At 54.6% G+C, this 21183-nt stretch overlaps 1 protein-coding gene and 2 long non-coding RNA genes across 4 annotated transcripts in view; 2 read left to right on the forward strand and 1 right to left on the reverse strand.

The window, feature by feature from the left end:
- Positions 1-521: 521 nt before the first annotated feature.
- LOC138848829 (uncharacterized) lies at positions 522-1881 on the reverse strand. Its single transcript, XR_011386949.1, has 2 exons — positions 1687-1881; positions 522-904 (listed from the first exon to the last, which is right to left on the reverse strand). It is a non-coding gene; the product is annotated as an uncharacterized lncRNA (long non-coding RNA).
- A 3765-nt stretch (positions 1882-5646) lies between these two features.
- Positions 5647-12622, forward strand: OSR1 (odd-skipped related transcription factor 1). The gene is made up of 3 exons (XM_002710046.5): positions 5647-5947; positions 10302-10998; positions 11702-12622. Exons 2-3 carry the CDS (start codon positions 10334-10336, stop codon positions 11835-11837), a joined length of 801 nt encoding a protein of 266 aa, XP_002710092.1. The 5' UTR covers positions 5647-5947; positions 10302-10333; the 3' UTR covers positions 11838-12622.
- A 2046-nt stretch (positions 12623-14668) lies between these two features.
- LOC103347819 (uncharacterized) overlaps positions 14669-21183 on the forward strand; it is a 65933-nt gene continuing 59418 nt past the window's right edge. Inside the window, exon 1 of one of the 2 annotated variants that reach the window (XR_007917170.2) lies at positions 14669-15739. This is a non-coding gene — a long non-coding RNA (uncharacterized lncRNA). The remainder of the gene's footprint in view (positions 15740-21183) is intronic. The other variant, XR_007917169.2, reaches the window with a different exon arrangement.

A 21183-nucleotide genomic window follows, 5' to 3' on the forward strand; every position in this document is an offset into this window, starting at 1 on the left:
CACACATGGGGTAGCTTTGCATCACCTAGGGAGGGAAGGTCGCTGCAGGTAGTTCTTCGGGATGTCCAAGTTGGGTCTGTCCCCTGTCCATCCTCGCTGCAAACTGGAGATGGGGAACTGGGAGCCCCTATCTCTTCCGGTGATGGGTGGCAGAGCGCTTGGCCATTCTCCAACATCTGGGCCAGAGCAGGGAGCCTGTCTTTCCGGGCCCCTCTCTTGTTTACTTGTTTTCTCTTGGGACACTCTCCAGCCTTTTCTCCAAGGAGTGGAGTCTCAGAGACCCCAAAGATGGGCAATGACACTTCACCTGGGAACTTGGTCTCTGTCGCGTGGCTCTAAGCAGCCCCAGCGTCCGTCTGAGTTCCTCCTATTAGAAAGGATCCAATCTCTGAACTCGGTGCGCCTGGAGCGAGCCTTGTAGGGATGTGGGACGAAGAACGTGAGCGCAGATGATCGGGAGAAGGTTCCAGCAGAGCAGCAGGACCCAGAGGGGTCTTTGAGACCTTGTTTTTCTTCGGCAAAAAGAGGAGGGGCCGCAGAGCTTGGAGACAGGTAGAGCATTAGGTTTTCTCTCTTCCGGTCTCCGTCTCTGGAACCGGAGTTTGGAGGACAGGATCCGGCTAAAATTGCGCAAAAAAATCAGACAATGCAGCCGAAAAGTGGGATTGAATGGCCTGCGGGGAAATTGTGGTAGGAAGCCTCAGGTATCGGAGAAGCCGGCGCACGCTAACAAACGCGCTCCGTCCAGTCCGGCCCTTCTTCAGAGAACCGGGCGCCGGCTGTGGGACGGGCTGCGGAGCTGAGAGCAAGCGGGCGAGGCAGGAGTGGACGGGAGCGACCTGGGAGCGAGGCGGAAAGGCTTCCCAGGAGACCTGAGCTCATTATTTGTCCAGGACCAGAGCTCCTGGCGGTAGAAGTTGATAAAGATTTCGAATTATTTAAAAATCCCGACCGCAAAGTCTGAAGTCTTGTTTGGGACGGGGAAACAGAAGCCGCGGGGCGAATAGGGACTCCCTTCTCCGTTTGGTGTTTGGAAGGGTAAGCGTGCGCGCAGTTTTAAACGAGAAAAGGGCGATTTTCGGCGGTGAGAAAAGAAAACTTAGAAGAAACACACTCACAGAGACACACACACCGCGCGCGCACGCACGCACACAGACCAAACTCTTAGGTGGAACGGAGCAGGGATTCCTGGGTCTGCGACTTTTCCGGGAAGGCGCACAGAGATGTAGCTAGCTCACCAGCAGGGGGCACGTTTTCTTTAGGATTGCGCCCGCGACTCTTCAACCCTTGCAGCCAGACTTGCTCCCAGTCCCCTCGCCGGAAATCGCGCTGCAGATAATAACTCTCTAGTGTCTGGAAATGTTTAATTACCACGAACGCGCATTCCTGCCGCGCCGCCCGCCGGGGACGCAGCGCCACGGGTACGGTAGGTGCTACGGCCGGCCCGTGGGGGTCCACTCTAAAGCGCACACGCAACTAACTCCCCCTCCCCTCCCAGCCCCACCAGGCTGCCTCAGTAGATTAGACACCGCCTGGTTTCTAATGTAACTGTTTCCACCTTGGATAGGGGAAAAGCCCAGCAACCTGGCTATGGAGACCTGTTCTGGGTCAAAGGTAGTTCTGACAACTCAAATTTGTGCAAAGCCCACCCCGGCTTTGCACACACGTTTCACGTTTGATGCTCACCACCAAAAGCATTGCCTCGGCCACCTTTGACGGGTAGTGGTGCTCCAGAGTTGCTGCCATTCCACGCGCGCGTTCCTGTCCCTCGAGGCTGCCTCTTGCTAGCTAGAATCCACGTGCGTGGTCGTCCCTTCGACGGAGGAGACACCTAGTCCCCAGATGCTCCTGCGCGCATCCAGAACTTACGAAACGGGAACTGCCTGGGATCGCAGTGCACTTTCCCTTTCAGTTTTGATGCTGTAACTCCTTTGTCGCAGTCACCGGTCAACACGGCTCTCGCATTCCTCCGGGCATGTCCTCCCCTGAGGGCTCAGGCTGACTCCCATTTTCGGAGGTGCTATTGGCACCAATGTGTGCGTCAAAACTTTTCCCCAAGCTGGATTTTGACCTGATTGACCGTAATGGTTCCAGAGGAGCTATTGAACCCTGACAATCCGTCATTTAAATGCATGCAGAGGGACATCTAAATCTCCTGGTTATTTGAAGGGTCCCTTCCTGCGTGGGAAGTGGAAGGGGAGTCTCACGAGCAGACCCTCAGTGGTCCACAAGCCCAACAGTCCGCCAAGCAGTTGCAGGACATCTGACGTTGGAAGCATAACCTCTCAACTGCTAAGTAAATTCCATGTTAAAGAATGAGATCATTTTTGTGTCTGGGGAGTGCAGAGAGGGGAGGTTTTATTTTTGTTTGTGTTTAATCCAAACCAACCCGAAGAATACAGGCCACGCTATTTTCTGAAATATTCTATATTCTGAAACCCGCTCAGTTTCCACTCCTAAGACAAGCTGGGACTCTTTCTTTCCCAGGGAACCCGAGTCTAAACAGGGGCTGGGGTCGGGGCAGGGAAGGTGAGCAGTTGCTCACCACCCCAGCTGCACACAGTGTCCCCAGGAGCTCACCGGGGCGGCACCTGGGGGGGACACTCAATGCCCCGAGGCTGCAGCTCCGGCAGGGCAGATTCGGGATCCTTCCCTGACCGTACCCCACGGGGACTGGTGGGGCTCCGGACGGAGCGCGGGAGCCAGACCCGGCGGCCTGCTCTCCAAGGTGGGGATCTGCCCCTGACGCGCCTGGGACCCCGTGGGCGCTCGCCGTTCCACCCAGCACGCAGTGGGTGAGAAAACCAGAGAGAACCGCAGCGGACTTGGTGCTGGGTCTGGGCGCTGGTTGGAGCCCCCCAGGATCCAAGCTAGCAGCTGGGCTCCCAGAAACGCGGCAGGCGTCCGACAGGAATTTTTCCACCTTCTCGGAGCTCTCGGGTGGGCAGGACGGTCAGGTCCAGGCAGCTGAGGGCATTCACCAAATTCGACACGCAACATCCTCTTGAATCCTAAACGAATCTGACTTTGTTAAGAAGTGCCGCCGTGGCCCCTAGGTGTCCTGGGTCCTGCCCTCCCCAATCGGTCCAAGACGCGGTCCCGGCGTGATGCTGAGACCCAGACCCTTCTGGGTGCGTTCTATTTCTCTTCCGTTGGCGCCGCGGGGGTTCCCATCCGGAGCGTCTTCTCGCGCAACGCCGCGGGGGTCCTTCGCTCTCCGCACTTCTCCTGCCCGCCCCGCCCAGAGGGAACCCTGACGCAGGTCAGCCTCCGGCGGAGACCGGGGCGGGGGTTTGGGGTCGCTCTTCTGGGAACTCAGAGTGGGAGGGGGCACCTTTCAATGCCTAGCAAATCTTGAATTTCGTTTCCCCGGCTCTCTCTGAGGTTGTGCGCGACCCAGGAGGCAGGCTTCTGAAACAGGCCCGCCCTAGAGGACACCGAGCGGTGCCAGAGCCCACGTTCCAGCGTCGCTGCGCTCGCTTCCTCGCGTCCTGCCCTTGCTGCCAGCCTCAAGCAGAGACTTCTCTGAGGGAAGCAGCCTGGGGCCTTGGACCACGAGGGATCGCAGCCAGCCTTGATTCCCCACCTTTCCCTACCTGAGTCAGGATGAGTTTTCAAGATAATCGGGAAAACACATTAAACAACCTGGTTTCACGGTTCTTTCTTTACGGATCCCACTAATTGGAACTTTCTGGGAGACTTGAGGCATGTTGGCCGAGTATGCTGTTGTAGAAAGGAGAGACAAGTGCAAAGATGGCGGAAGCTCGGCTGAGCTGCGAGGAGTTCAGAGCAGATGGGTGATATATGAGAGATCTCCAAAAAGTTCTAGGAAATGGGCATTATGGGGAAAATGGAAATGCATGGATTTCAAAGTTTTTGCACCAAAATAAACTTATCTTTTAATTCCATCTTCCCACAAACTTTTTGAGGTACCCTGATAGACCCCAGACGGTTCCATCCCACCTCAGTGTCCTGGCCTCATTTGCTGGCCTTTCTTGGAAAGCGTCCGTGGCTGGCAGTGTCCCCCAGGCTTTGCCTAATTGCAGAGCCTGAGGCTGGTACAGAAAGAGACTCTCTCATCCAAGATGGGAGCCAATGAGTCCCAGATCGCCCTGCCAGGACTCTCCAGGGCTTCCTCTTCTCTCAGAATTTGCTGCCCAGGAATCTCTTGGCAAATGGCGGTATCTACTACCTTCTCTGGTTAGAATGTCACCCCTATATTGGCAGCTGCTAAGACTTTGGGTGCACAAGCAAGCTTAATGGGTCTGTTAGTTCTGTGCTGACCTGTGAGGTGGAGCTGGTGAATGCAGTCCTGGGGTAGAGATTACACCTCCACATCCCCCTTCCTGCTCAAGCCCAGGTTACCCAGGGGTTAGAGGCAGTGAGCTGTTCTAAAGGACCCAGGACCAGCCTCTGGGGGTGAGTGCATCTCCAGTGACCATGACGAAGGTCAGGGACCACAGCCCTCCAGTTACCCTGCAGAGAAAATCAGATGGGCTTTGCAAACCAAATCTGGGGACAGTAGGGACTCCTGGGAAGGGAGGAGTACTGATGGGTTAGAGACCCTCTCTCGGGTGCTGAACAGTCACTTGGCAATAACTCCGGACAGAGATGGAGTGCAATGGTGTGAATCTGGACCCACCGGAGCCCCAGGAAACTGGCGCCTCCTCCTGTGGCGGACCCTGCCGGGGGTGTTCCAGAGAAGTGACAGGGAGGGCTCCGGTGGGGTCATCTGGAGGTCAGCTCCAGGAGATGAGCGGACAGGAGGGTACTGGGACCCTCCATAAGGCCTAGGCAATGAAGATAGAATTATTGGAAGCCAGGAATACCTACTCTTTTTAAGATTCCAAACTCCATCTGAACTTTGCTGACAACTGCATAGTTTGCATTGGTTGCCTTCCCTGCTCGCCAGACTCCCATCCATGCTGATAGCAGTAATCCACTAGAAAGCAGGCTGTGCTTGGGGGGGGGGACCCCAGAAAGTTTTGGGTCCCAGGAAAATAACTGGACCTCCTTGTGCGACCCTCAGATATTTCTACTGAACCCAGAACCCAGGGAATGTGGTTAGCTGGAAAACCTCCAACGTTAGGACTCTCTCGAGTCGGTGACTGTGGCTCTAGCCAGCGCCACCCAGGTCACCGCACTGGCCCTAAGCACACTCTGATGACCAGAAGCTGCTCCACACCCGAGGTCTGCAGCCTTTTGGAAGGGATTTTGGGAGAATGGGTGACTGCTAGGCGCCACAGTGTGCCAGGGTCCAAGCTTACGTGCCGGGATCCCAGGGCACACAGCTCCTACCCTCCCACCTAGCGGAGTACAGAGCAAGAATAGGACATGGAGACGCAGGATACCAGCTTGCTGTGGTCTGCGAAGGGCTGTTTGCTCTAGCGCACCAGGCAAGCCCTCCTGGGCTTAAAAGGCGAGGAGGGGTCGCGCAGGACTGCAGGGGAGGGGACGTAATGTCCGGAGAGGCCAGGGCCAAGCGAGTGCAGCTGCCAAAGTTGACCGCCCCGGTCAGCAAAACTTTGTGTCTCAGCGCGCAGGCGCAGGGCCGAGTTGGGGGAGGCAGGGAGGGAGGGGAGGAATCCTAAGGCTAGGGGCGGGGGGGGGGGGGGGAGGAGGGAGGGTGGTGGATTAAAATAAGTAGGCGGCTCGGTGCGAAGGGATGAGTGAGTCGGAGCTCGGCCTCTCCCCAGCACGTTCTCAGCCGCTCCCGGTTCAGAGCCAGCGAGCGAGCGGCGAGCGAGGCTCACCATCCCCCGGCGGCCAGGATTCCGGGGCCGCTGAGCTCTCCCGCCTGTCGGGAGCTCGGAGCCCTCGGAATCCCCGCAGCCGGAGACTTGTCAGGACTTTAGAGCGCCAGCGGTGTCCGTGGGCTCCAGCGCCTCCGACTTCCCGGGCCCCTTGCAGCGAGAGCCCCAGAGACGCGGGACCTCCGCGGAACAAGGTAATTGCAGCCCGGACGCCCGGGCTCCGCCAGGGGAGTGCGGGCAGGACTCCCGGGTTCCTCGGCACAGCCTGCCGGGTGCCTCCACTCTCCCAATGGCCCCCGAAGGAAGTTCCCCTTGTCAAAGCCAAGGCTGCAGGACCTTAGTGAAAGTGAGAGTCGCCCAGGCTGGTTGGGGGCACTGATTCAGGGACCTGCCGCGCAGGGGTCCTGGCCTGCGACCTCGGCAGAGCCCGGGGCGAGCCTCTGCTACTGCCTCCAGCCTGGCGGGGGCTCCGTGGAACCCCGCGCGAGGTGGCCCTGGGCTTCGGAAGTCCGTCTGTGGGCTCCCTTTAAAAGATCAGAGCGACTTGGGCGGGCGCAGCCTTTGCAGAGGCGCTCTCCTAGCTCAGGCTGAGCATCTGGGGGCTGACGAAGGGAGGGAAAGTGAGGGGATGGCCAAGGCCGCAGGGACAGGTGCATGCCCTAGCCGAGTAGCGCTTTCTTGAGTTCTAAAGCGGAGTTGCGCTCAGGTAAGAGCCTGGCTGGATCCCGGGGCACAGGGCCGCGCATCTCACCCCCGCCTCGGACTCGCACTCGGTCTTAGGGATTCTCCCTGCAGGAGAATCCTGCTCTGCATCGGCCAGGCCTGGAGCGTGGCCCGCCAAAGTCCCGGTGTTGGGAGGCACGCAGGGGGCGCGAGTCTGTCTTCCCGGTACGAGACCCGCACGCGGAAACACTTTGCAGCTGCGGGTGTCTACGGGCTGGGGTTTGGAAGGGGAGGAGGATTTTTTTCGCTTCCTTGCCTGTCCCCTAAACCCGAAGTTCAGGAGAAAAAGAGAAAGGCGAAGGAGGGAGGGAAAGAGGAGAGGGAATGCACGCTGAACTCCCTTTTCGCCGGAAACGCCTCTTACAAGGAGAACGAGCAACCCCATCTAGTCGCTGTCAGCAGCTCGGCCCAGCAGCGGGTGCGGTCTTCAAGTGCAGAGTAGCTGCAAGGGGTTCTTTGGGGCCATAATTTGGTATTTTCGCCCTAGCCAAGAGCTGCGCGTTTGGTCTTGGAAGGAAAAACCACGTGCAAGGCTGGTCTCTCGGGTGCACAGCCTCCGAAGGAACAGAAGGGCCGGTGGGGACTGCGAGCGGCTGGTGGGTCGAGATTCCATCCTGGGCTCCTCCAAGTCTTTGCGTTTCCATTATGAGCGGGGAGCGGATCGCCGAGGACGCAGTCCGCGTCTCAGGGCGGCGCAGAGGCCGCCTCCTCCGTGGGTTCTCCCGCTCTCCTTCGTTGAGAGACTGCAAGCGAAGTATCCGGTGCTGGTCACTCCTCTCGGCGGGGGTCCGGACGCCTGTCACCGCCCGTGCTGGGTATTCGAGTCGAGGATGATTTTCTTGGGCTGCCGCTGGGCTCCTCCAGGCGCTTAGCCCATGGAGTTCGCTCCGTCCTCATTAATGGAAGCAGTTAACTCGCTCACGCTCAATTAGCCCCGAATAAACCACTTTAATAGACTCTGCACACTTCATTAATGCCCGACATGGGGGCTGGCGGCGGACCCGGGCTTGGCGACCCACCGCGCGAGGGACCCGAGTGCCTGTGCGGCTCAGGGCCCCGAGCCTCCCCAGCGCGGACTAAGCGCTACTTAGTTCGCGTCGTCCCGACCTGGGCGCGCACCTTCCAGGTTCTGAGGCCGCGCGGGGTGAATGCCTGGCCTGGGGAGGGGGTTTGAAGATCCCGCTTCGCTTGTAAGATCGAAAGCGCTCACCCTGGGGTACGCAGGGGCGCCGGGCGTTTGTTCTACCTCTCTGGCTGGAGAGGCGCGTGTGAGAGCTTTTCTCTTAGCTGAGGGCCTGGGACTGGGTCGTGCACTGGTCTCATTCTCGGTACTAGTGTGAAGAGCCACGTTTCGAACGAATTTCGTCCCCTGGATTCGAAGTGCTCCCAGGAAATCGGAAGCTGGCTGGGCTTGCTGTGTTCGGGGCTAACAGGATCGGGCAGAGAGCCCGAAAAGGTTGACTCCCCAGGGCCTTAAGGGTCGCAAGCACCCCTACTCCCAAACCCCTGGGGAGCCCGAGGTGTGGGAGGAGTAGGAGGCCAGGTCGGGCAAGGTCAGAGGGTTCTTCCAGCAGGGCACCCAGAGGGCTGGGTTCTGTGTGTGCAGCCTGGAGTCCTGCCGCCCCCGGGGCTCCCTTGCCTTTGGAATAAGCCGAGCCCAGAGAGGATCTCAAAGAGGCCTCTGCCTGCCTGGCCGGCTCCTGGGAGCCAGAGATAAAGATCTGATTTTCAGCCTGGAGGGGAAGAAGAGGTGACAGCAAATCAAAGGGCGCTCATCTCTGCGAAGTCCCGGACCACCTTTGAAGTTGCCAGTCCTCTCCTCCTCCACTTTCTTCCACCCAAAGGGATCCCACTTTCCAACTGGTGCTTTGCTCCCTCTTGTCACGGTGCTCCGGGATGGTCTCGCTGGATCCCTGAGCGACCCGTGCACGCTCCGAGGAATAGAGGGGACTGGTGGGGGGGGGGGTCTGCTCCAGTTCTAGAGGTGGGATCAGGGCAGATATTGGCCTCTCCTGGCCCAGTGCTTGAATGAATCATAGAGGTCAGACTTGGGTTTTCTCCGTTTGCTAATTCAACCTGTGCAGACAAATCTCGGACCAGCAATGCCTCTCCTTCCCAGCACCTCCCCAGCCACCATCCTGCCAGCTTCCAGGGGAAGATTTTTTTCAGGGACAGGATTACACTCCCTCCTCCTCTCAGACACAGGCGCTGTACATCCCTGGACAGAGCGGACTTCTGGAGCCTCGCTGCAGCGAAAGGCAGCTGAGTCAGTTCCTGGGCCTTGCCTGGGGAAAGGGGAATCTGTGCTCTGAACTGGGGAGCAGAGCAGTCGTCTGCACATCCCAAGGGAGGAGAATTACCAGCGATTAGAGGAGAGGTCTGGGGAAGACAAGGAGAGCAATGAAGAGTAAAGAAAGGAGTTTGCAGTAGAGGACTGAGACGGGGCAAAGAAGGGAACCCCATACACACCCTACTTGGTAATAACTTCTTGAAGAGCCCCAAGCTCAGAGCTCTGGGGTTCAGCACTTGGCAGCCTCAAGGCTCCTTGCTACACCCAGCTTTTCTTCTCCCATTTTTTTTTTTTTTAATCCACGGGACAGACCAGGGTTAGGAGTCTCTAGGAAGGTAGAATTAAATGATGTTTTGCAGAGTCCAGATGTTTCTAGGGAGGCTGGTGGCTCTGAAGGGCATGACAATACCTTGCCACTTGGGTATTTCGTCCCTGTGGCTTTGCTTAAGCTCTCTGACCTGGCAGTTGGAGGGTGCAAGGGCAGCAGCAACAGAGGCCTTGGTGCTCTTGCCCATAGGCACATCCGCTTGCTCAGGGTCGGCTGCTCACAAAGGCCCTGCTTCCCTTTCCTTTTGGGGAGGAAGGACATGAAGTCCCCTTGTATGCCACTGTAGATATTTGAGCAAATAGACATGAGTGTCAGTAACTCCCTGGAGATGATGATCTCCAAAGTCTGTGGTAAGGAGCAGCTGCAGAGAGAGTGGTGCCAACAGGGTGCACTAATGGTAAAGCAAGAAAGCCAGTTGGAGGTCAAACTTGAGAGTTTTGAGAAAAACGACACTGCTTCTTTGACTTCTGGAAGCCAAATGGAAGAACAGTCAGAAGATCTTAATGTGCAAGAGCCAAGAAGTGTGCATATTTGTGGGGATGTGTATGTGTGCTATCTGTGAGGCTCTTCGTGGTTGTAAGGAGATCCACTGTGTGCAGTGTAGTGTGTGTGCGTGTGTGTGTGTGTGAGAGAGAGATGGTTCCCGTGTTTTGTACTCAGTGTTGTGCCATAAAATACCAATCGTCCTGGTGTGTCTTTGCCCCTTCCTGTCAATTCTACTTCAAACTGTGTGAAGCTGTGTTTAGATGTCATGCACATTTCTCTGTTTTCCTGCACATGAATCTAAGCTTGCCTTCAAATTCATTATCTTTGCAGGAGAATGTAGTTCTGTGCTGATCCATATATGAGTGGATGTTGGGCTCTATGTGCCAGTTTCCCTGTGCTTTGCCTCTCTCAATGTCACGTATACAGTAAGCCCTTATTTTAAGTTGGATGCATAGCACTGAAACTGCATTATCAGGTTGTGTGCTTCGGCCAGAGGCCATTTAGAGGGTGCCCTCAGAGCAGGGAGGGTTCTGAGGGCTCTTCCAAATTTTTTATTGGTTCCCATCTTTGTGAGGGCTGTGGGTTCTGGGGCTGGGATCTTAGACTCCTAGTTTGTGCCCCGGGGGCAGGAGAGGGTGAGTCTGGGCTGACGTTCCGGAGGAAGACAACCTATCCTGAACTTCTCCTTTCTTCTCCCTCTCCCTTCTTCCTTTATTTGCAGATCGAGATTGAGAACTCACTGCAGTTACCACAATGGGCAGCAAAACCTTGCCAGCCCCAGTGCCCATACACCCATCCCTTCAGCTCACCAACTACTCCTTCCTTCAGGCAGTGAACGGCCTGCCCACAGTGCCCTCGGACCACCTGCCCAACCTGTACGGCTTCAGTGCATTGCACGCTGTGCACCTGCACCAGTGGACGCTGGGCTACCCGGCCATGCACTTGCCACGCTCCTCTTTCTCCAAAGTACCAGGTGCGGTGTCCAGCCTGGTGGACGCGCGCTTCCAGCTGCCCGCCTTTCCCTGGTTCCCTCATGTCATCCAGCCCAAGCCTGAGATCACCACTGGAGGCAGCGGCCCAGCGCTCAAGACCAAGCCACGCTTTGATTTTGCCAACCTGGCCTTGGCTGCTACACAGGAAGATCCGTCCAAGCTTGGCCGGGGTGAGGGTCCTGGCTCACCCACAGGAGGGCTGGGGGCCCTCCTGGATGTGACCAAGCTGTCTCCAGAAAAGAAGCCCACCAGGGGACGCCTGCCTTCCAAGACCAAGAAGGAGTTCGTCTGCAAGTTCTGCGGCCGCCACTTCACCAAATCCTACAACCTTCTAATCCATGAGCGCACACACACCGACGAGCGGCCCTACACCTGTGACATCTGTCACAAAGCCTTCCGGAGGCAAGATCACCTCCGGGACCACAGGTGCGGCGCTGCGGGTGGCCTGAGAGGGAGCTCTCTGCCCTTGGATTCGGAGATCTTCCTCCCTAATGAGGTTCCTGAGATCCCTCCTAGGGTCTCCAAGCCATTCCACCTTCTGAGAGTTTCCTAAAATCAGGAGGGAACCCAGAGAGGGCTCAGGGATAGACTGTGGGTGGAGGAAACACAGGGATGAAGGGGACCTAAGGGTAGTCAGGTCTCCATGAACTCTGCCTCACACACAGCCTACCCAGCCACTTCCTCCATCCTCAGAATCAAACCATACAAGTTTCTGTCACAATGGGAAAAATGACAGTTGAGCTCTTGAGATGTGCATTTAGTGTGCTTGAAGTTTCAGTTTTATGTACCATGTGGGCTGGTGGCTACCGTCTTGGACAAGATAAATGGTTGGATCCCAGCTCACTCCACTCACCTCCAGTGCTCCCGGGGTCTGTGCATGCACCCCCCCCCCCAGGCAGGTGGTCTCTCCTGTTGGATCTGCTTGGGGTCCCGGACCTTGCCAGGGCATCTCTTTCACAGCCGCTCCCCACTCCATCACCAACTGTGCGGTCTGCAGGACCCATACTCCGGCCCCTACGCTTCCTCCCTCTCTTTGAGGGCGAGCATCTCTGGGTGGTGGGAGGGGATCCGCAGCGGTGTGTGGCCCTGCCCTGGGTCTCAAGGATTAACTGTGTCTTTCTGTCCTCAGATATATTCACTCCAAAGAGAAGCCTTTCAAGTGCCAAGAGTGTGGGAAAGGATTCTGCCAGTCCAGGACTCTCGCTGTCCACAAGACGCTACACTCACAGGTGAAGGAGCTCAAATCCTCCAAGATCAAGTGCTAAACGGAGCCTCCGGGCCTCCAGGACCCTGCGGCACGCCGCCCCCTCCTCCAGAGAGACCACAAGCAGGAGCCTTCTCCGGCAGGCAGCAGGAGGGGCGCTTGGGACCTCCCCCCACCCAGCAACGTCCCCTGGGCCCCCGGCGCGCACGCGGCACTCCAGAGCCCCGCCCAGGGCCTTGACCCCGACCGCCCGGGCGGCTCCCCCAGGACGCGGCTAAACTCTTGGCCAAAAGGCGGTACTCACGTGGCCGAAGGGAAACTGCATTTAAAAAAAAAGAAAAAAGGAAAAAAGAACGAAAGCTCCGCGGAGCCGCCGCGGCGCCTCTCCCAGAAGTATTACTTTTTCTATTGTTATTTTATACGTCTTCTTTATTATTTTTTTCTTTGACCATATAAGCTTGTAACTCTGCGGAGAGGGGAGCGAGGAGCCGAAGTTCGCGTGCTCGCAGCTTCCCTCCCCAGCCCCGGGAGCCTGCAAAAGTGTAATCCGTGTATCTGCTTCAGCGCCTGGCCCCAGGGACCGCAGGGCCGGCAGCGCCAGGGTCCAGCTCCGCCGCGCAGTGGGCGCGGGCCGGGCACCTCGGGCCGGGGGGTGCAGGCGGCCGGGCTTCCAGTGCCCTGCTTTGCCGCAGAGCCACCGCGAGCGAGCAGCCGGCCAGGAGCCGGGCGTTGTACTGCGTTTGGCACTTTACGCTGACCATCGGTAACGGACATTTATCACTGGAGTTTTTTGTTGTTGTTTGTTTTTTTAAAAAAACTATTAAATAAACGGTTATTTTACAGGCACTGCCGGGTGGGTAATGGCCCTGCTGCACTCAGGGCACCGGGGGACCCCAGTCTCCAAGAGGGGCAGGTTTCTGCTCTCGACCCCAACCTGTCCTACTCCCCTACCCCTGCGCAGCAGCGCGACGGGGCTGTGGTGGGGAGAAGCCCCTCTCTCCTGGGGGGTCGTCTTCCTCTGCCCCACTGCACATTTCTTTTCGTGTTCTTTTTAATACCCTTTGCTTGTCTTCCCACCTCTCACCGCCAAAGAGCTGTTAAGTCGAAAAAGACCCCGAGCCCACGAAACCCGTACCGGTTCGGGTGCCCGGCTCGCTCAGGAACCACTAAGGGGACAGACACCGGCGCCTCTCCGGTCCCCAAGGCCTCGCCCTTGGTGTAGCTTCTGCTTTGGGGTGGGACGGACCTGCGCTCTCAGAGCCCCCAGGGCTGCGCCAGCCCCGGCTCCCCCAGGAACCCCCACACCGGGCTGCACATACTGGGTCGACGGTGCCTCCCACAACCCCCCAACCTCTTCCCTTAGGCCTCCGCAAACACAACACAACGTGCACGGGCCGGGACCTGTGCGCTCGCGGGATCCCCGCTCCACACTCGCGAAGGCTGCCTCGCTTTAAAACCGGGTCAGGAATGGCGGGGGCGGGCGCCCCGGGAGGCCCCAGGCGCTTAGGAAGAGAAACCTGAGTCCGCTCAGCGCAAGTCGCACCTTCCCCAGGGCGTCTACTTTTCCACTTAGAGAGGCCAGGCCGCCGCGGGGCTCCCCTGGGCAGGGCCCTCCTAGCTCCAGGGCCCCGGACCGAGGAACCGCGCGAGCGGTGGCGCCCGCGGCCTTTCCCAAGCCGCGCGTGTCCTCCCGGGCTTTAGAGGGTTGCGCACAACGGCCGCGGAGGCTGCGGAGAGGAGGGACCCTGCAGCGGTGGCCTGCGGGCAGAGAGGACGGTCGGGACGGCGGCGCTTAAACCTCCTCTCACCGACCGCCTCAACCGCATCTCCTCTGGAAACTCTCTCAGGCCCAGCGCGGGATACGACTCCGCGCCCAGGGAACTTGACTTGGCGTGGTGAAGCCGGACCCTCCGCGTTCGGAGCCGCGCTGCCCCCTGCTGGACAGACCTGGAGGGGCGGTCCAGGGCTGGGACGCCTTATAGGGTCCGGCCCGCAACCCCACCGAAAGCGTGTCCCTGTCCCTGCCGATCACCGCCTGGGTGTGGCACCGCCCTCAAACCCTCTCGACCGGTCCCAGGCTCGCTACGAGTGGGCTCAGGACTGGCCTTCGGGATCTGTTGTAGGGCAAGGTTCCAATTTCTCCCACCCGGACCCCTAAGGGACGCCGTCCAGGACAGAACGAAGCCCGGATGCCTGGCATTGGGACCACCTCCGGGTGAGCGGAAGAAAGGTTTCAGTCTGTAGGTCTCGGGCGTCAATTTGCCTGGGCCCATCCAGCACCAGGGTATGGTCAGCGCGAGGCCACGGCCTGTGCTCGGGCCGACTGCGGGTGCTGCACGGGTGCTTTTAGGAGGCCCGCAAGATTGAGGCCGTGGTCGCCGCAAGACGACGAAAGAGCGTGGGTGCACGAGCACAAACAGGCGCAACAGCCAGGGACCGCGTTGGGGCGTCTGAGGTCCCGCGTAAAATGCGCCCCGCGCTGTCCCCGTGCCCTTTCCGGGGCACTGACCCCCGCCGCGGTTTCCCTCCACCACCCAGGATACGCGGAGCCACTGCAGCTGGCCTGGGCTGGGACATCAGGATTGCGGCGAAAGGAGAGGTTTTTTCTTTTCTGGCACCGCGAACAGAAAGAGGCTCTCAGGATTAAGCGCGCATCCTGGGGAGGGCGGATTCCCAGTGCATTGTGTTGACGGGGGAGGGGAGGACAGGGGGCGGGTGCAGGGTGCTGCCCAGAGACCCCAGCCCCCTTCTAATGCCTCGGCTTCCCTACCCACGGCTGCTGTCATTCTGGTGGGTCCACGGCACCGATTCACTTATGGCGAAGAAACAGCAACTGCAGGTGGAAAGGCGGGCGGGGGCCCGGGGCTCCGATTCCCAGGCCGAGTGCTTGGCGGGAGGGGGGAGGGAGCGTTTCCCACCCACGCTAACTGGGGGTCGCATATACAGCGCTACCCAGAGGGCCAGAAGCGCCGGGTGTGTTCCCTCGCCTGCTCCAGTTCTTCTCCGCTACCCCCTGGGAAGTCTCAGGTCCCTTCTCTGCTCGCACACCTCACCTCCCAGCAGCGAGCTCTGCGGCCCGGGAGGCCAGCGCGCTCTAGGGCCGGTGGGCAGCGGCAGCAGGGACAGCAGGGGAGGCTGGGGCCGCTGGCCGGCAGGGGCCCTTCCCTGAACCGCCGGGCGCGCGGTGCGTGCGTGCGCGGGGACAAGGCTGGGCTGTGGACGTGTGGGCGGCAAGGGCGACCCTGGGCGCAGCCTGGCGCAGTCGGGGACCCGCTCTGCCAGGAGCTCAGGAGCGCTGGGGAACGCACCCAGGAAGAAGCGGTTGCGGTGCCGCCGCCTCCGCCCTGACGGCAGCGGGGGCGGGGGGCGCACAGAACTTTTCCCCGCGTGACCCCCTTGCTGCGGGAAGCAGGGGTCGGGGTACCCCAGCGCCACAAACGTGGGTCCTACGATGTCCTAAGTTCCCCAGAATCTTGGCGTCAAAGGCAGCCCAACCTCCCCCACACACTCCCGGCACTACAAGCACCGTGACGTCAGTGCTCCGTCTACAGCGGCATCCCTTGCACGCTGTCTCATGACGTCACGCACGGACACGCTTCCCGGCCCCGCCCACGGAGGCGCCCAGGGAACAGTTCATCCGCGGGACCAGGATCCGCAGACCCGCGGACGGGTGCCCCAAGTGAACGGCGCTGCCGGGCAGGCGGTTTAGCGCGGTCTCCCCGCCCGGCCAGCGCGGTTTCCGGGCCCCGGCAGCCGCGGCCCAGGCGCCCCGCCCTCTCCACGCGCCTCCCGGCTCACGGCGCATGCTCGGCGCGCAGGCGCAGAAGGACTCACCGGCCCGGGCGGCAGGTGCCGCTGCCTGAGGGCTCGCAGAAGTGCTTAGTTAGCTTTGCTCTCTGGGACGCTGGCTTGGCGAGCGCGCCTGTCGGCTGGCGTCTGTGAACGCTAGAGATGCAGACGAAGGTTCGTGCGGGCTGGAGACCCTGGGCTTGAGACCTCCTGAGGTCTTCAGACCCAGTGAAGGTGACCGGTGTTGCTGGGATCCGAGCCGTCAGGGCGCAGGCCCTGTCCTGGGTCAGAAAGCCCATTGCGGTCCTAGCCGCAGACCTCAGTGCCACCGCTACGAAGCAGCCTCGGCCCCCAGCCTCCGTACTATGCATCTTGGCCTCTCACCCCACTCTTTGTCTCCTTGACTTGGGCCTCCTGCAGAGCCGAGCCCCTGTGCTCTGTTTCCCATGACAGTGTCTCTGCAGCCCTGAAATGCTAGGTTGGGAAGTGGCAGAAAAAGGTATAGAAACTGTGGAGATGCGAGGCTGCGTTCTAGCTTTTTCCTGACACAAACTCTGGGCGACTCTGCTCAGGGCCTTGGATTCATTCCTGAAACGGGATAATGCTCCGTGTTGTCAATAGTGCATTCATTGTTGAACCCCAAACTGGGCCCTGACGTGTTGCAAAGCCACTTTGGTGCTTGTGGAGCACCGTGTAAAGGCATTGGAAGTGCTTCTCCCAGTATCCTGCTATAGGTTCGTCTCCCAGGCTGGTCTATTCTAGGAGTCTCCGTCTTCACTGTATCACGACCCAGGGGTCCTGGAATGGGATGAGAGAGGGAGACCATTTGAGCTGGTGATCTCTGAAGTTTTTGGGGAAACTTGAATGAAGCCTTTTCTTGAATACCAGTGGATTAATCAATCCCAAAATCGTTTGGTTGGAAAGGGGAATCGGCATTGTGTGAGAGTCCTACTCACCCCTGATGTGTGGCACAGGCCTAGGGAATCAAAAGCAACCTGGGGCAGAGGAAGGAGCTTGTGTGTGAAGCCAGCGTGATGGACACTCCAACGCTGGCTTGCAAGAGTAGTGGCAGATCCCCAAGGACTTGTACTTTCTCTGACCTGTGCTGGAGCATCTGAACCTACAGGAAAGGTGTTCACCAATGCTGTTTCATGGAGATATCTGGAAAAAAAAAAAAAAGATTTTCTTTTCACCGAGTCAGCCCAGTCCTGGCTCTGTGCTGCTAGTCTCCACCGTTTCCTCTGGACAGTGCTAGTTAAGTACCAATTACAATATAGAAAGACTAAGCCGGAAATCAGGAGTGGATAGATCAATGGGTTGACAGTATTTGTTTCTCTCTTGCTTTAAAAAGATTCATTTATTTATTTGAAAGCAAAGTTGGAGGGGGCAGAGGGAGAAGGAAGCAGAGGGAGAAAGAGGAGGAGGAGACAGAAATCTTCCATTATTTAACGCATATTTAGCTGGTTCACTCTCCAAATGGTCTCAATGGCTGGGGCTGGGCCGGGCCAAAGCCAGGAGCCTGGAACTCATCTGGGTTTCCCACATGGGTGGCAGGTGCCCAGGTACTTAGGCTGTCTTCCACTGCTTTCCCAGGCATATTAGAAGGGAGCTGAATTGGAAGTGGAGCACCCAGGACTCCAACTGGCACACTAGCCGGTTTTGTAGTGGTGGCTTAACCTGCTGTGCCACGATGCGCACAGGACCCATTGTTTCCCTTTGCTAAACTCTGTGCAGTTTCTCATCAGCTGTACGGTCTCTGGGTATGTGTGAAGCATCATTAATTCTTTTCAAATATTCAGTTTGATTCAACTCTTGCTAATGAGATAAGCAGCTTTTGTTATCATTAAAGTGGAGATGGTTGCTTTCTATCCTTTGCAGGCATAAGTACTGCTTGGAGCCTTTAGGTAGGTGGTGGCACGAGATGAGAAACTTTATAGGGGACATGGAAGGAAGCCAGATGACATGAAGCAGAATGGCTAGACTTAACCTTTCAGACAACCAGAGAAGCAAAGCGAGCTTCCTGGAAATTTGGGTATTGCATTAAATAATGAGACTTAGAAGGTTGGTCTGCTTATTAACTTGGGTCAAGTCAAATGTCTTTGTGTAGCATGAGCTCGGAATTGTTTTAGTGATTCAGAGCACGTGGAGGTCTACCTCCTGTAGTTGTGTAGTAGGGCAGAGACCACTGTGGTGTTGTGGCTATCAGAAACTGTGTGGCTTTGTCTTTGGAGAGATCAGCCAACAATGAAACATTTGAGCATGGGCACTCGAAGATGGTGGAGAAACTGGAAGAGTCATGATTAACAGAAGGATCCATGTATCCATAAGGCCTGGATTTTTTATAAAGTTTATATATTTTATATTTGTTTATTTCTGTGTGTATTAATTCCTAACTCTGATACTTTAGTGTGTATCAGAAACTCCTACTATGATGATGGATCTTCTTACCTATTGTTCAGTCATGTATGTCTATTTATTTACATCTAACGGTGATAACATACATTGCTATTAATGGCTACTCTCTCATTTTACATTTTTAGTTGTCTCACCTTTTATGGCTCTTTTTTGACAACTTCTGATTTAAATGATAAGCCTTAGCTCAATTGCTTTAGTGATTACTCTTAAATGTTTAACATGTTTTCTTAGATTGAAGTCCCAAGATAATAATGTCACTTTAATTCCAATCATACCTGACAAGATCCCAGTTTATATGTTACTCAAAATACTTTTGGCTGTTTTGCCACGCTCACTCATTTCACAATTCTGGATGCTTACTCAAGAGGCATTAATCACTTTGCATTTTAGGTAATTTCTGGGAAAAGCAGCGTATCCATGAATCCAGGCTGGCCTAGCTCAGTCTTGTCTCTCCTTGACAGTCAGCCATACTCTCAGGGACTGCTCGTGTGATGGTTCGGACAGTGACAATGTGGGCAGGCAGTGCTAGGGTTTCTCTAACCAGGCAGTCAGGCAAATAATTTCTGTTCCAGTTGTCATGAGTATGTGTTTTACTGGACCAAGGAGGATAAGAAATGTTAGAAGAAGGCATTGTGTTGTGATCCTTCCCTCAACATTTTAAGCATTTTCAAACAGAAAAAATAGTTTTGTAGTGACCACCCAATTACCTACCACCTAGATTCTGTTATTAACATGTTACTATACTTGCTTTATCACATATCTATCCATTAATTAAACCTGCCAGTTTTTTCAATGCAAAATGACAAACACACAGAATAATTAGAAAAACAGTCCTTGGAACACCTTCAGATCTTCCTCAAGGAGTGAGTAATTAGCAAACTGTTAAATTTGTTTCGTTGCCATTCTTTCTTGTTTAATCATTTGAAAATTCCACACTTTACTATGTTTCATGTGTATTTCAACGTGTATCCCTTAGGAATGAAGATACTATTCTGTACCACATTATTATCATGTTGAAGAAAATTCACAGTGGTTTTATAGCATCAACCTTCTTATCAGTGTTACATTTCCCTCAATTTTACACTCATTTGAATATTTTAAAAAATACCAAAGTTTCACACTGTGTTTATGCTTTAGTATCTTTTAATCTAGACTAGTCCCTGTTGTGAAAAACTTTTTATTTTGAAATATATACAGATTATAGGAAGTTGCAAGAATAGTAAAGAGAGGTTCCATGTGCCATCATTCAGTTTCTTCCAATGGTTATGTCTTTCAGAATGACAGTATAAAGTCTTAACCAGAACATTGATATTGGCTCAATGTGTGTGTATAGTTTTACCAAGTGTGTGAATTCTAACAACCACCAGAGTGAAGGTAGAGAACCATTTCGTCAACACAGAGGTCTACTGTGTCAACACCTCACCAGTTTGAGTTGACTACAGAAAACTGACCTTTCTTTATGGCCCTTTATCCTCTCTGTCTATGACATTGTTGTCTTAACTAATTTCTTCTACATACATCACTGAGAACCACTTTAGACAATGCTATACTTCTTGCTTCAACCATCATAATTAGACAACTCAAGAGGATAGGGAGAGTTTATTGAACTTAGCCTTGTTTTTGATTTTCCTATTGTTCTTTCTTCCTTCCGGATGTTTCAAGTTCCCTTCTTTTATTATTTCCTTTCCATTTTGAGAATTTAAAAAAGCCGTTCTTGTGGAGAAGGTCTGCATCTGACAACGTCTCTTCGTTTTCTTTTGTCATTTCTCTCATTCCTGAAGAATAACTTCATAGGTACACAGTTCTGGGTTGACACTTGAGCACTTGAAAATGTTATTGCTTGTTTCTGGCTTTCATAGATTCTGATGAGAAATCTGTTATTTGAATTGTTTTTCCTTTGTACACGTATGTGTCATATCTTCCTTGCTCTTTTTAGGATAATTTTATGATCTTTAATTTTTTAAATTTGAAGATATTTGATTATAATGGTTCTTGGTGTAGGTTTCTTTGAGTTTTCTCTGATTTTTCAATCTGTAGGTTTCTGTCTTTTCCCATATTTTACAAGTTTTTCAGTCCTTATTTCTTCACATACATTTTCAGCTCCCCTCACTACTCTACTTCCAAGATTCCAATGACATAAATATTAGAACTCTGTTACAGCCCCACAGATTTCTGAAAATCTGTTCATATTTATTTAAGTCTCTTTATTATCTGCTGTTCACAATGGGCAATTGTTATTGTCCTGTCTTACAATTAATTGATTCTTTCCTCTGATTCCTTCATTTTTCTGTTGAAGCCATTGTATCCATTGTTTTTGTTCTGAAAATTTCAATTTTAATGTTTTTTGTTTCTAATATTCTGCACACTTCTTTATATATTTTGTTTCTTTGTTGGAATTTTCTAATTTTCATTATTTTCAAGTATTTGCAATTGCTTGTTGAAATGGTCTTATGATTGCTTTAAAATTCTTGTTAGTCAATAATTCCAACATTTGTGTCATCTTGATTTTGATTTTGGTGCCTGTTGTCTTTTCTCTTGCAAGTTAAGATTTTCCTGGCTTTTGGTATAATGTGGTTTTCAGTCATCTCCTTGAATTTTTGGTATTATGTTTTGAGGCTCTGGATCTTATTTAAGTCTATTTTAGCATGTTTTCTCTAACACTGTGCTCGTGGGAGAAGAAGGAGGTGCCGTTTGCTGCTACCAAGAGTGGCTGAGTGTAAGGCTCTCTAAGTGTTGCCTCTGAGGATATTTCCAAGGCTGAAAGCAAGAGCTATGTCTTCACTGCTCCGCATGTGGCTTCTGCTGGGGGGCAGGGGACAGGCCTGTGTCTCTGTGGGACTTGGGTCCTCTTATTCTTCTCAAATACCCCCAGGGTGGATCAGGCAGAGGCACTTTGTTACAATCAGACAAGGAAGGCACTCAAAGCTCTCTGCCAAATTTTTCTAACTGCTAGACGGGGGCTTCTTGATTTTCTGTCTTGTTACATAAGTGAGTGAATATTGGTGTAAATATATGTTAAGTGATGGACGAATTCCTCCATAAATTCTTACCTTCTGGGGGTACTTCCTTCTCTTTTTGTTGTTCTAAGCTGATCCTGGGCTGTCACTCTAATGTATTATGCTGTTTTCTATTTTACAATGCACAATCATCACTTCATATTTTGACATAAAATGCTCTGGAGTGGTTCTCTTATTGTACAATCT

Source organism: Oryctolagus cuniculus, chromosome 2 (assembly GCF_964237555.1).
Source record: "Oryctolagus cuniculus chromosome 2, mOryCun1.1, whole genome shotgun sequence".
NCBI lineage: Eukaryota > Metazoa > Chordata > Mammalia > Lagomorpha > Leporidae > Oryctolagus > Oryctolagus cuniculus.

What these genes read in the sequence shown, in the direction of transcription:
- OSR1 (XM_002710046.5), top strand. Translation starts at nt 10,334, where the DNA reads ATGGGCAGCAAAACCTTGCCAGCCCCAGTGCCCATACACCCATCCCTT. An exon ending in GATCACCTCCGGGACCACAG is followed by an intron (nt 10,999 to 11,701) that starts GTGCGGCGCTGC and finishes TTCTGTCCTCAG; the next exon opens with ATATATTCACTCCAAAGAGA.